Source organism: Chiloscyllium punctatum, chromosome 21 (genome assembly GCF_047496795.1).
Source record: "Chiloscyllium punctatum isolate Juve2018m chromosome 21, sChiPun1.3, whole genome shotgun sequence".
NCBI classification, from domain to species: Eukaryota; Metazoa; Chordata; class Chondrichthyes; order Orectolobiformes; family Hemiscylliidae; genus Chiloscyllium; species Chiloscyllium punctatum.
In genome coordinates this window covers 9,452,578-9,465,991 of record NC_092759.1, presented here as the reverse complement: position 1 = coordinate 9,465,991, position 13,414 = coordinate 9,452,578, and the positions used below count along the sequence as shown (strand labels likewise).

Sequence of the window (13,414 nt, the reverse complement as noted above, 5' to 3'; positions counted from 1 at the left end):
GCTGTTTGATGCAGGGTACACCCTTTCTGCGAATTCTTGACACAGCCTGAATTACACTGAATGATGAGTACTCCACCCTCCGTCACCAATCCCATAGCCCCCTCCTACACCAGGCAGCCTCAGAGAACCCCCAGCATTGACATAGCCGAGACCAACGTTCTCCCTGACTCAGTTAATCGACTGAGTGTGGCATCGCACTGGGGCCTCCTTCCTGACTCCCCCCACCCCCCCCTCCACATTCCCCTCAGTATATAACAACAAAAAGCTGCTGTGAATGTGGGGTAGGGCTCACTTACAGTTTGGGGTCTGACAGATCGATATTGGTCCCGAACTTGATCACCTTCAGCGGAACTTTCTGTCCGTTTCTGACGGAGGAGGAGAGAGGGTTAATGAGGACAGAATCCAAAATGTCACCGTGACCCTCGCCAGCACAAACCAACCCCCGCCCCCCCCCCCCACCCCCTACTCCGCCCGACCTCAGCTCCAGGTCACCGCAAGAAACACAAGGCCATTCCTTAGACACGGTGCTGGTACCTGTGAATAGTCTCCGGGACTTCGGCAGCTTTCTCTGGCTCGGGTTCCCCGTCTTCCTCATCGCTGTCCTTATCTTCCTGTCGAGAAGCAGGGAGGGTGAGTAAGGGTCAGCAAACGGTCCCTCCGGGGATCTCCAGCACCTTCCTCCAACCCCACCACGGATTCCCATCGATCCACCCCTGACTGTGTGACTGTCCCCCTCCAAGACCCAACCTCTCTGTCCAAATGCCCAATCCCCCCCGCCTCTGTGCGCATCTGTGTGTGTGAGCATGTATGTGTCTGCGTGAGAGAGGGAGAGAGAAAGAGAAAGAGAAAGAGAGAGGTGTGTGTGTGTTGTGTGTGTGTATGTGAGAGCATGTCTGCGTCTGTGTGTGCATGTGTGTGGGCGCGTGAGAGACAGAGTGCGTAAGAGATTGAGAGTGAGTGAGAGTGTGAATGAGTGAGTGTGAGAGAGAGTGTATGACAGCATGTGTCTGATGGAGTGAATGAGTATATGTGTGTGTGAGAGAGAGAGAGAGAGAGACTGTGTGTGTGTGTGAGTGTGAACACGCGTGTATGTATGTGTATGTCTGAGCAGGTGTGTGTGTGAGAGAGTGCGTGAGCACGTGTGAGAGAGTGTGCGTGTGAGCACATGTGTGTGTGAGAGAGAGGGAGAGAGATTGTGAGTGTGAGCAAGTGTGAGTACCTGTGTGTGTGAGCACGCGTGTATGTCTGAGCACGTGTGTGTGTGAGAGAGTGTATGAGCACGTGTGTGAGCGTGTGCGTGAGAGAGAGTGTGTGCGAGTCACGTTCTAAGGGCCGATCCAGCGAAGCGTTCCAGTAAGTCAGCAACGCTCCCAGGATGTTTTCGGGTCCCTCTACCTTACAGCTCACCCTCTGCCCTCCCATCCACCACTGAGCCCGTTCCCTACCCAGTGAGGTCCCAACAGGCACTGAATCTCCAGTCCAGATGCAGGCTGTTTGGCCCATTCTGGGGTTTCTACCCCACCTGTTCACGTTGCCCTCCCACACCCCCATCAGTCCATTGCTCTGATTGTTTGTCCCTCCAGCTTTCCCCATTTCACATTTCGGTGCTAATCTCCTCTCCCGCTCCCCGTGGGAGTGAGCCCCAGCATTCCCCCCTGCGTAACATTCCCCCCCACCCCCATACCCCCCTTCCCAGTGGCATTTATTCGGGATTGTCTGGGATAGATTGGCCCTGGGTTCTGGTGTTGCCCACAGAGAGGGACCACTTCCTCCCCTATCGGAGACTCTCCATTGTTTCACAGAGATCAGGCCACCCTCTCCTGCGCGGGGAAGAGGTCTGTGGCTCTTCAGCCCTTCCCTGCCATCCTATCCCCCAGCTCTGGAGCTCACCCTCGGGAGGCATCGCCATCCATCAGTCACAGCCTCGCTCTCCCTCCGTGGGCCTGTGCCTGTGATCTCTGACCTTGGCCTTCACCCCTCCACAGGCCTGTGCCTGCGATCTCTGACCTTTGGCCTTCACCCCTCCACAGGCCTGTGCCTGCGATCTCTGACCTTTGGCCTCCCTTGCCCTCCACAGGCCTGTGCCTGCGATCTCTGACCTTTGGCCTTCACCCCTCCACAGGCCTGTGCCTGTGATCTCTGACCTTTGGCCTCCCTTGCCCTCCACAGGCCTGTGCCTGTGATCTCTGACCTTTGGCCTCCCTTGCCCTCCACAGGCCTGTGCCTGCGATCTCTGACCTTTGGCCTCCCCCCACTCCGAGTGAGGGGCAGGGGGGCACAGGGACTGGCTAACCTGCAGAGACTCCTGGAAGGATGAGGCCTGGTACTGGGCGTACTTGGCGATGGTGGTGTGGGAGCGGCTGCTCTCACAGGGCCAGGTCTGGTTGCCTCCTGAGGGATCCCAGTTCTCGTCTGAAGGCTGCTGGAGCTGCGTGCGGACCTCCACAGTGTGCTCACCATTGGCTTCCACCAGGGTCTTCGTCGAGAACAGGCCCAGATCTACGGTGGGGGGGCAGGAGAAAGAGGGAGGGGGTGAGTGAGAGAGAGAGAGAGAGGGAGAGAGAGGGAGAGGGAGAGAGAGAGAGAGAGGGAGAGAGAGAGGGAGAGAGAGAGGGAGAGGGAGAGAGAGAGAGAGAGAGAGAGAGAGAGAGAGAGGGAGGGGGAGAGGGAAAGAGAAGGGGATAGAGAGAGAGAGAGAGAGAGAGAAGGGGGTATAGAAAGAGAGAGAAAGGGGGGTATAGAGAGAGACAGAAAAGGGGGGTATAGAGAGAGAGAGAGAAAGAGAGACACACACAGAGAAAGAGAGAGACACAGAGAGAGAGAGAGAGAAAGGGGGGATAGAGAGAGAGAGAGAAAGAAAGGAGGAATATGGAAAGAGAGAGAGAGAGAGAGAGAGAGATAGAGAAGGGGGTATAGAAAGAGAGAGAAAGGGGGGTATAGAGAGAGAGAGAGAGAGAAAGGAGGGATATAGATAGAGAGAGAGACACAGAGAGAGAGAGAGAGAGAGAGACATTTGAACCAGTTGTGGATGAAGACAGCCCAAGACAAACCAATGTTGGTTCACTGTCCCCCAGCCCTGCCAAAACGGCAGAACGCTGAGGGAACCGCACCCCACCCTCCAGCACATACCGTCAACAGCTCTGCCTTCAGACCTCACCCCATTCCTCCCCCCACCGTCTCCCTTCCCTTCAGCGGCCTCAAGACGCCCAAGATTTCTGGGGCACTGGACTCCATCAGCCTCCACGAGGGTTCGAGCCTTTGCTGACTGGGCCCCGTGGTTGGTCTGGAGAGGTCAGCGGTGAGTAGTGGGCACGCCGTAGGTAGGTGCACACTGCCCTGAGGCACGGCCAATCCCAGGGCTTTGATCCAGGGACATACAAGGAATAATAATTACATTTCCAAGTCCGGATGGTGAGTGGGAGGGGAACTTCCAGAGGGTTGGTGTACCCTTGTATATACTGCCCTCGTCTTTCCAGATGGTACGGGGAGGGGAACATGGTGGATGAGCTGTTAGCACTGCTGCCTCACAGCACCAGGGACCCAGGTTCGACTCCAGCCTCGGGCAACTGTCTGTGTGGAGTTTGCACATTCTCCCCGTGTCTGCGTGGGGTTTCCTCTGGGTGCTCCGGTTTCCTCCCACAGTCCAAAGATGTGCAAGTCAGGGTGGATTGGCCATGCTAAATTACCCCATAGTGTTCAGGGATGTGAAGGTTAGGGTGGATTGGCCGTGCTAAATTACCCCATAGTGTTCAGGGATGTGTAGGTTAGGGTGGATTGGCCATGTTAAATTACCCCATAGTGTTCAGGGATGTGTAGGTTAGGGTGGATTGGTCATGCTAAATTACCCCATAGTGTTCAGGGATGTGTAGGTTAGGGTGGATTGGCCATGCTAAATTACCCCATAGTGTTCAGGGATGTGTAGGTTAGGGTGGATTGGCCATGCTAAATTACCCCATTGTGTTCAGGGATGTGTAGGTCAGGGTGGATTGACCATGCTAAATTACCCGATAGTGTTCAGGGATGTGTAGGTTAGGGTGGATTGGCCATGCTAAATTACCCCATAGTGTTCAGGGATGTGTAGGTTAGGGTGGATTGGCCATGCTAAATTACCCCATAGTGTTCAGGGATGTGTAGGTTAGTGTGGATTGGCCATGCTAAATTACCCCATAGTGTTCAGGGATGTGTAGGTTAGTGTGGATTGGCCATGCTAAATTACCCCATAGTGTTCAGGGATGTGTAGGTTAGGGTGGATTGACCATGCTAAATTACTCCATAGTGTTCAGGGATGTGTGGGTTAGGGTGGATTGGCTGTGCTAAATTACTCCATAGTGTTCAAGGATGTGTAGGTTAGGGTGGATTGACCGTGCTAAATTGTCCCATAGTGTTCAGGGATGTGTAGGTTAGGGTGGATTGACCATGCTAAATTACTCCATAGTGTTCAGGGATGTGTAGGTTAGGGTGGATTGACCATGCTAAATTACCCCATAGTGTTCAGGGATGTGTAGGTTAGGGTGGATTGGCCGTGCTAAATTGCCCCATAGTGTTCAGGGATGTGTAGGTTAGGGTGGATTGGCCATGCTAAATTACCCGATAGTGTTCAGGGATGTGTAGGTTAGGGTGGATTGGCCATGCTAAATTACCCCATTGTGTTCAGGGATGTGTAGGTCAGGGTGGATTGACCATGCTAAATTACCCCATAGTGTTCAGGGATGTGTAGGTTAGGGTGGATTGGCCATGCTAAATTACCCCATAGTGTTCAGGGATGTGTAGGTTAGGGTGGATTGGCCATGCTAAATTACCCCATAGTGTTCAGGGATGTGTAGGTTAGTGTGGATTGGCCATGCTAAATTACCCCATAGTGTTCAGGGATGTGTAGGTTAGTGTGGATTGGCCATGCTAAATTACCCCATAGTGTTCAGGGATGTGTAGGTTAGGGTGGATTGGCCGTGCTAAATTACCCCATAGTGTTCAGGGATGTGTAGGTTAGGGTGGATTGGCCGTGCTAAATTACCCCATAGTGTTCAGGGATGTGTAGGTTAGGGTGGATTGGCCGTGCTAAATTACCCCATAGTGTTCAGGGATGTGTAGGTCAGGGTGGATTGACCATGCTGAATTACCCATAGTGTTCAGGGGTGTGTAGGTTAGGGTGGATTGGCCATGCTAAAATACCCCATAGTGTTCAGGGATGTGTAGGTTAGGGTGGATTGGCTGAGCTAAATTACCCCATAGTGTTCAGGGATGTGTAGGTTAGGGTGGACTGACCATGCTAAATTATCCCATAGTGTTCAGGGATGTGTAGGTTAGGGTGGATTGACCATGCTAAATTACTCCATAGTGTTCAGGGATGTGTAGGTTAGGGTGGATTGACCATGCTAAATTACCCCATAGTGTTCAGGGATGTGTAGGTTAGGGTGGATTGGCCGTGCTAAATTGCCCCATAGTGTTCAGGGATGTGTAGGTTAGGGTGGATTGGCCATGCTAAATTACCCCATAGTGTTCAGGGATGTGTAGGTTAGGGTGGATTGGCCGTGCTAAATTGCCCCATAGTGTTCAGGGATGTGTAGGTTAGGGTGGATTGGCCATGGGAAATTGCCCCATAGTGTTCAGGGATGTGTAGGTTAGGGTGGATTGGCCATGGGAAATTGCCCCATAGTGTTCAGGGATGTGTAGGTTAGGGTGGATTGGCCATGCTAAATTACCCCATAGTGTTCAGGGATGTGCAGGTTAGGGTGGATTGGCCATGCTAAATTACCCCATAGTGTTCAGGGATGTGTAGGTTGGGGTGGATTGGCCGTGCTAAATTACCCCATAGTGTTCAGGGATGTGTAGGTTAGGGTGGATTGGCCGTGCTAAATTACCCATAATGTTCAGGGATGTGTAGGTTAGGGTGGAATGGCCATGCTAAATTACCCCATAGTGTTCAGGGATGTGTAGGTTAGGGTGGAATGGCCATGCTAAATTACCCCATAGTGTTCAGGGATGTGTAGGTTAGGGTGGATTGGCCGTGCTAAATTACCCCATAGTGTTCAGGGATGTGTAGGTTAGGGTGGATTGGTCAGGGTTAAAGTACAGTAATAGGGTCGGGGAATGGCTCCGGTGGGTTACTCTTCAGAGGGTTGCTATGGACTTGCTGGGCTGAAGGGCCTGTTTCCTCATATATAGGGATTCTATGATTCCATTTTAACAGGGTAGCTGGGAGGTCATCTCAGCGACTCCTGGGCTAGGGAGGTGAAAGGTCAGCCTGATTCTCTGGCTGTCGGGCAGAGTGTTGTGACAATAGGATCTCGCTGCTTTCCTCCCCTCGACCACAGAGAAGGAGAGGGGAACACCCAACCTCCCTCTCACTCACCATCCTGACTTAGATTCCCCTACAGTGTACAAGCGGGCCATTCAGCCCATTGAGTCCACACTGACCCTCCAAGAGCATTGTACCCTCACCCTGTAACCCTGCATTTCCCACGGCTAATTTCACCTCGCCCCCGGTACAACTCGGAACACAATGGGCAGTTTAGCCTGGCCACACAGATAGACAGACAGACAGACACACACACACACAGACACACACACACACATACACACACAGAGACAGACACACAGAGACAGTCAGGCACACACACACACAGACAGGCACACACACACACGGACAGGCACACACACAGACACAGCACACATGCACAGACACTCACACAGACAGACACACACACAGAGACCCAAACACACACACATACATACACACAGACAGACAGACACACAGACACACAGACAGACAGACACACACAGGCACACACACATACACAGACACACAGACACACACAGGCACACATACACAGTATTACTCACTCAATCGGAGAGATCCAGCCAGGCCTCTTATCACAGTGATCGGTGTCTTCGGGTCTGTACAAAACTGCTGAAGTACGGGGGAGAAAGCATCGCGCTTGCTCTCTAACTGCAAGAGATTCAAGAGCAAGACAGGAAATAAATGCTAATGTGACTAACTCCGCTACATGCTACAAACCTGATCCACACAAAGGGATCCCTTGAAAACAATCTCAAACCACAGCTGAGAGAGAAGACAGTGCAGCAACAGGCTCCCATCTCTCCCTCTCCCACTCCCTCCCCATGGCAGACAGCTCAGACCTGACTGTTTTACCATCAAGGCACCGCGCCAGAACCCAGTGCATTTGCATAGCCTCCTCGATGTAGTAAAGTCACGCCAGGGGGCGTCATTGGAGAAGATTTCACATTGAGACACAAGTTCAGGGCAGCTCACCCCAGCCTGTCCCCCCAGTAATGAACACTGGCCCAGCCCCCAACACCCACAGCCCGAGAGCAGATAACAACAAAGAGATCTCCGAGGACTCTCAGACCTAGAGGAGGGGGTTACAGAGGTAGGGAGGGGGGTAGGGGCTGGAGGGGGTTACAGAGGTAGGGAGGGGGGTAGGGGCTGGAGGGGGTTACAGAGGTAGGGAGGGGGTGTAGGGGCTGGAGGGGGTTACAGAGATAGGGAGGGGGTGTAGGGGCTGGAGGGGGGTTACAGAGATAGGGAGGGGGTGTAGGGGCTGGAGGGGGTTACAGAGATAGGGACGGGGTGTAGGGGCTGGAGGGGGTTACAGAGATAGGGAGGGGGTGTAGGGGCTGGAGGGGGGTTACAGAGATAGGGAGGGGGTGTAGGGGCTGGAGGGGGTTACAGAGATAGGGACGGGGTGTAGGGGCTGGAGGGGGTTACAGAGATAGGGAGGGGGTGTAGGGGCTGGAGGGGGTTACAGAGATAGGGAGGGGGAGTAGGGGGCTGGAGGGGGTTACAGAGATAGGGAGGGGTGTAGAGACTGGAGGGGGGGTTACAGAGATAGGGAGGGGGTGTAGGGGCTGGAGGGGGTTACAGAGATAGGGAGGGGGTGTAGGGGCTGGAGGGGGTTACAGAGATAGGGAGGGGTGTAGGGGATGGAGGGGGTTACAGAGATAGGGAGGGGTGTAGGGGCTGGAGGGGGTTTACAGAGATAGGGAGGGGGTGTAGGGGCTGGAGGGGGTTACAGAGATAGGGAGGGGGAGTAGGGGGCTGGAGGGAGTTACAGAGATAGGGAGGGGTGGCGATGGACAGAGTGTTTTTTCTGTCTCTAACATTAACCTGTACAAGACCAAATGATAGCTACGACAAAGCATCATGTGAGCACAGAATTGCTCAGAGTAATGCCTTCCTTAGCCAAATAGCCCAACCACACCTTATAGATGCACACACTCCTGATGGTTAATGGATGGGGGAAAATGGGGCACGGTGAAGGATGAAGTCTGTTGTAGAAAAGACAGACTTTCGATGCTTGAATCAAAGTCATTCGAGGGGAAGGCGTGCATGCAATCTCCCAACTGTCTGTGTGTGTCCATGCACGAGAGGGTTAGAGCGAGAGAGAGAGTGTGAGAAACAGTATTAGAGTCAGTGAGTATGGGGGGGGGTGTGTAAGAGTGAGTGTGAGTGTGAGACAGTCTGGAAGTGTGTGCACATGCAAGAGAGTGAGTGTGAGAGACAGAGTCTGGATCTGTGTGTGAGAGTGAGAGACGGTGAGTGAGAGTCTGTGTGCGTTACAGAGATAGGGAGGGTGTGTGTGTGTGTGTGTGTGTGTGTATGCACAGTGTGTGTGAGCGCCTGTGTGCATGCATGCACCTGTCTGTGTGTGTGCGTCTGTGTATGTGCACATGCGCGTGTGTGTGTGCGCATTTGCACTTGTCTGTGTATGTGTGTGTGTGTGTGTGTGTGTGTGTGTGTGTGTGTGTGCATCTGTAACAATCTGGAGCAAACCCAAAATGGGTAGAGGAGATGCCCTTCTCCTATCCCCATTCCCAAACACAGGAAGCAGTGATGTGAAGTGAGTCCCACACATCCCCAGCAGTGCCCATGAGGGGGACTGGTCCTCCCATTTGACAAGTTCATGTCAATGTCCACTGAATGCCATTTCAGTACCGTTACCCTCAATCCACCGGCTAATCAGTGAAGGGGACTATCACAGGACAGTCCTGCACCCAGTCTTGCAGGAGGGCCTGGTGACAGATGACTGATTGGTCTCCCACCATCCCACCAGCCTTCGCACTGCCAGGAATCCCAGTTTTGGGAGATACATGCAGGAACACGCGAGGCCAAGAGGATGGGGTCCCAGAGTGATGTTGGGGTTTGGGGAGGGTGGCGGGTGCAGGGTGGTTTGAGAGAGGAGGGGACGGGACCTACGTAAATGCTGGGCGTGGGAGGGTTAAGCTTATCCCGAACGGCCTGTTGCTCGGTGAGGCAGCCTGGCTTCACTGAATGTGCTGGCAACACACACGAGGCGGTGAACTTTCCCTTCAGCTTCGTGGACCTGCAACACAGAGAAACAACACAAGGCTAGTTAGCTGGGGGAGGCAGCGCTGGGTTCAGTACATCCACATTAGCAAGCGGTGCCGAGTGCAGGGCGTGCGTCTGTATGTGCTGAAGGGGAGGGAGTGTGCAGTCAGGAATCAAAATGGGCGGAGAGAGAGAGACAGAGAAACTGGGTACGAGACCTGCAAACGCAGATTTATTTATGATGCATCACACTCAGTAACCCCTCTCCCCCCAGCGCCCTGTGTTACTGACTGTATCTTTCCTGATGTTAATCCCACTCCCTCACACTGTCACTCAGTAACCCCTCTCCCCCCCAGGGCCCTGTGTTACTGACTGTATCTCTCCTGATGTTAATCCAGCTCCCTCACACTGTCACTCAGTAACCCCTCTCCCCCCCAGGGCCCTGTGTTACTGACTGTATCACTGCAGATGTTAATCCAGCTCCCTCACACTGTCCCTCAGTAACCCCTCTCCCCCCTAGAGCCCTGTGTTACTGACTGTATCCCTACTGATGTTAATCCCCCTCCCTCACACTGTCACTCAGTAACCCCTCTCCCCCCCAGGGCCCTGTGTTACTGACTGTATCTCTCCTGATGTTAATCCAGCTCCCTCACACTGTCACTCAGTAACCCCTCTCCCCCCCCAGGGCCCTGTGTTACTGACTGTATCCCTGATGTTAATCCAGCTCCCTCACACTGTCACTCAGTAACCCCTCTCCCCCCCAGGGCCCTGTGTTACTGACTGTATCCCTACTGATGTTAATCCCCCTCCCTCACACTGTCACTCAGTAACCCCTCTCCCCCCTAGAGCCCTGTGTTACTGACTGTATCCCTGATGTTAATCCAGCTCCCTCACACTGTCACTCAGTAACCCCTCTCCCCCCAGCGCCCTGTGTTACTGACTGTATCTCTCCTGATGTTAATCCAGCTCCCTCACACTGTCACTCAGTAACCCCTCTCCCCCCCCAGGGCCCTGTGTTACTGACTGTATCCCTGATGTTAATCCAGCTCCCTCACACTGTCACTCAGTAACCCCTCTCCCCCCCAGGGCCCTGTGTTACTGACTGTATCCCTGATGTTAATCCAGCTCCCTCACACTGTCACTCAGTAACCCCTCTCCCCCCCAGGGCCCTGTGTTACTGACTGTATCCCTGATGTTAATCCAGCTCCCTCACACTGTCACTCAGTAACCCCTCTCCCCCCCAGTGCCCTGTGTTACTGACTGTATCCCTACTGATGTTAATCCAGCTCCCTCACACTGTCACTCAGTAACCCCTCTCCCCCCCCCAGGGCCCTGTGTTACTGACTGTATCCCTGATGTTAATCCAGCTCCCTCACACTGTCACTCAGTAACCCCTCTCCCCCTAGAGCCCTGTGTTACTGACTGTATCTCTCCTGATGTTTAGATTAGATTACAGTGTGGAAACAGGCCCTTCGGCCCAACAAGTCCACACCGACCCGCCGAAGCCAATCCACCCTGACCTGCACATCTTTTGACTGTGGGAGGAAACAGACACGGGGAGAATGTGCAAACTCCACACAGTCAGTCGCCTGAGGCGGGAATTGAACCCAGGTCTCTAGCGCTGTGAGGCAGCAGTGCTAACCACTGTGCCACCGTGCCGCCCTAACCCAGCTCCCTCACATTGTCACTCAGTAACCCCTCTCCCCCAGTGCCCTGTGTTACTGACTACCTCCACGGACACAACTGATTGCAATCATTTGGGGATCTGAGCTTGCTTTGAAAAACTGGTGAACGGGATTAAACAGGGCATATTGCAAACTGTGTGGAAGGTACCTTCGAACAACAATAGGACAGAGAGAGGCTTGTGGGGGTGATGGACAGATGACTTTTAATGCAAAGATGTACAAAGTTAAAAATCACACAATACCAAGGTATAGTCCAACATCAAACCGAAGGAGTGACGCTCCAAAAGCTAGTGCTTCCAATTAAACCTGTTGGACTATAACCTGGTGGTGTGTGATTTTTAACTCTGCACACCCCAGTCCAACACCGGCATCTCCGATGCAGAGGTGAGTGAGTTTCCCCGTGTTGGTGAAACAAATATTGAAACACAATACAAAATCAGGACACAATTCTGAAGGTGTGCAGGAGTATAAGGACTGGGGGAGGGGGTAGTTAATGCGGAGGAAGGGTCAGCACAATTAGACAGCAGTGACCAATACCTCCACCATCCTATAGGGACACAGAGTACAACAGGAAGGAGGTGATGCCGAATTCGACCCAGCCTCTGGCCTAGCCCGGACGTTTGTGTCCAGTTCTGGGCCCTGCACAGAAGGACAACTGAAAATGTGTTGCTGGAAAAGCGCAGCAGGTCAGGCAGCATCCAAGGAGCGGGAGAATCGACGTTTCGGGCATGAGCCCTTCACAGAAGGCAGCCAAGGTTCAGGAGAATGGGGACAGACTGGAGAACCCGGAACTGTATTCCCGGGGAAGACGGACGGGAGATTTGACTGAGGTGCTCAAAACGGTGAGGGAATCCTCGGACGGATTTGAGAGGGAGATACTGTTCCCGACGGAGGGAGGATCAAGAAAAGGACGGAGTGGGGGAGTGGGGAGAACATTGCTGACGTGGTGAGTGTTTGGGGGCAGTACTGCGCTGCCTGAGGGGGGCAGCAGAGGCAGAGTCAATCGGGGCTTTCGAAGAGGAGGGAGACAGTTATCTGAAGGGGATAGGCGTGCAGAGGGTCCAGGGAGGACGCGATGGGCCGCACGGTCTCCCTCATGATCTCTTCCCTCAAGGGAAAGGCCCACATTCTCAGGTCTGTGCACAAACTGAGGCACTGCAGAAGCGGTGGCTTAGACCGCGTCCCCGACTGGCCCCAAACACCCCACTTGCCCCACCCTCTGAGCCGGTTCTGGAGCAACGCACACAACTCTGAGCATTTACACCAGTGTGGGGGTGGGGGTGGGAGCCACGCCTATAGTGTGGACCCACAGCATGCTGGGTAAAATCTCCATCGCTGGCGGTTTCAAGGACATGGGGCAGGGGGAGCCAGGTCTATGGTGTGGGCCCACAGCATGCTGGGTAAACTCTCCATCGCTGGTGGTTTCAAGGACGTGGGGCAGGGGGAGCCAGGTCTATAGTGTGGACCCACAGCATGCTGGGTAAAATCTCCATCGCTGGCGGTTTCAAGGACATGGGGCAGGGGGAGCCAGGTCTATGGTGTGGGCCCACAGCATGCTGGGTAAAATCTCCATCGCTGGCGGTTTCAAGGACATGGGGCAGGGGGAGCCAGGTCTATGGTGTGGGCCCACAGCATGCTGGGTAAACTCTCCATCGCTGGTGGTTTCAAGGACGTGGGGGCAGGGGGAGCCACGCTTATACACTGTGGGCCCACAGCATGCTGGGTAAACTCACCATCGCTGGCGGTTTCAAGGACGTGGGGGCAGGGGGAGCCACGTTTATACACTGTGGGCCCACAGCATGCTGGGTAAACTCTCCATCGCTGGCGGTTTCAAGGATATGGGGGGAGAGAAATAGCCAGGCCAATGGCGTGGGCCCACAGCATGCTGGGTAAAATCTCCATCGCTGGCGGTTTCAAGAACATGGGGGTGGGATCCAGGCCTATGGCGTGGGCCCACAGCATGCTGGGTAAAATCTCCATCGCTGGTGGTTTCAAGGACGTGGGGTCGGGGGAGCCAGGCTTATACTATGGGCCCACAGCATGCTGGGTATAATCTCCGTTGCTGTGCAGTTTCAAGGACATGGGGAGGGGTGGATAGCCAGGCCAATAGCGTGGACACACAGCATACTGGGTAAAGTCTCCATTGCTGGCGGTTTCAAGAACGTGAGGGCAGGGGGAACCAGGCCTATGGTGTGGGCCCACATCTCCATCGTTGAGTGGCAGTGGCTGGCGGTTACAAGGACGTGGGCCCCCTTGCGCAGTCGCTTGGGGGGGGGGGGGGGGGGCACCCTGGGAGGGTAAAAGCGGGGGACTCACCGGCAGGCTCGGACAACCTCGGCCCCGGAGTTTTCGATGGTGAGGTCAGAGAGCCGGATTCGCTTCTCGTCCACCTCAGAGGCGATGAAGGTTTCACGGTCGCCAC

The 13,414-nt window shown here is 54.2% G+C and overlaps 1 protein-coding gene across 1 annotated transcript in view; it reads right to left on the bottom strand.

Annotated features, from left to right (window-relative positions):
• Nucleotides 1-292: 292 nt before the first annotated feature.
• LOC140492444 (lysine-specific demethylase 6B-like) overlaps nucleotides 293-13,414 on the bottom strand; it is a 26,753-nt gene continuing 13,631 nt past the window's right edge. The window contains exons 9-14 of the mRNA XM_072591334.1: nucleotides 13,309-13,414; nucleotides 9,215-9,341; nucleotides 6,841-6,946; nucleotides 2,294-2,499; nucleotides 535-611; nucleotides 293-365 (exon numbers count right to left, since the gene is read on the bottom strand). The exon at nucleotides 13,309-13,414 is cut by the window's right edge and continues 1,318 nt beyond it. Of these exons, the coding sequence (XP_072447435.1) occupies nucleotides 293-365; nucleotides 535-611; nucleotides 2,294-2,499; nucleotides 6,841-6,946; nucleotides 9,215-9,341; nucleotides 13,309-13,414 (695 nt within the window). The remainder of the gene's footprint in view (nucleotides 366-534; nucleotides 612-2,293; nucleotides 2,500-6,840; nucleotides 6,947-9,214; nucleotides 9,342-13,308) is intronic.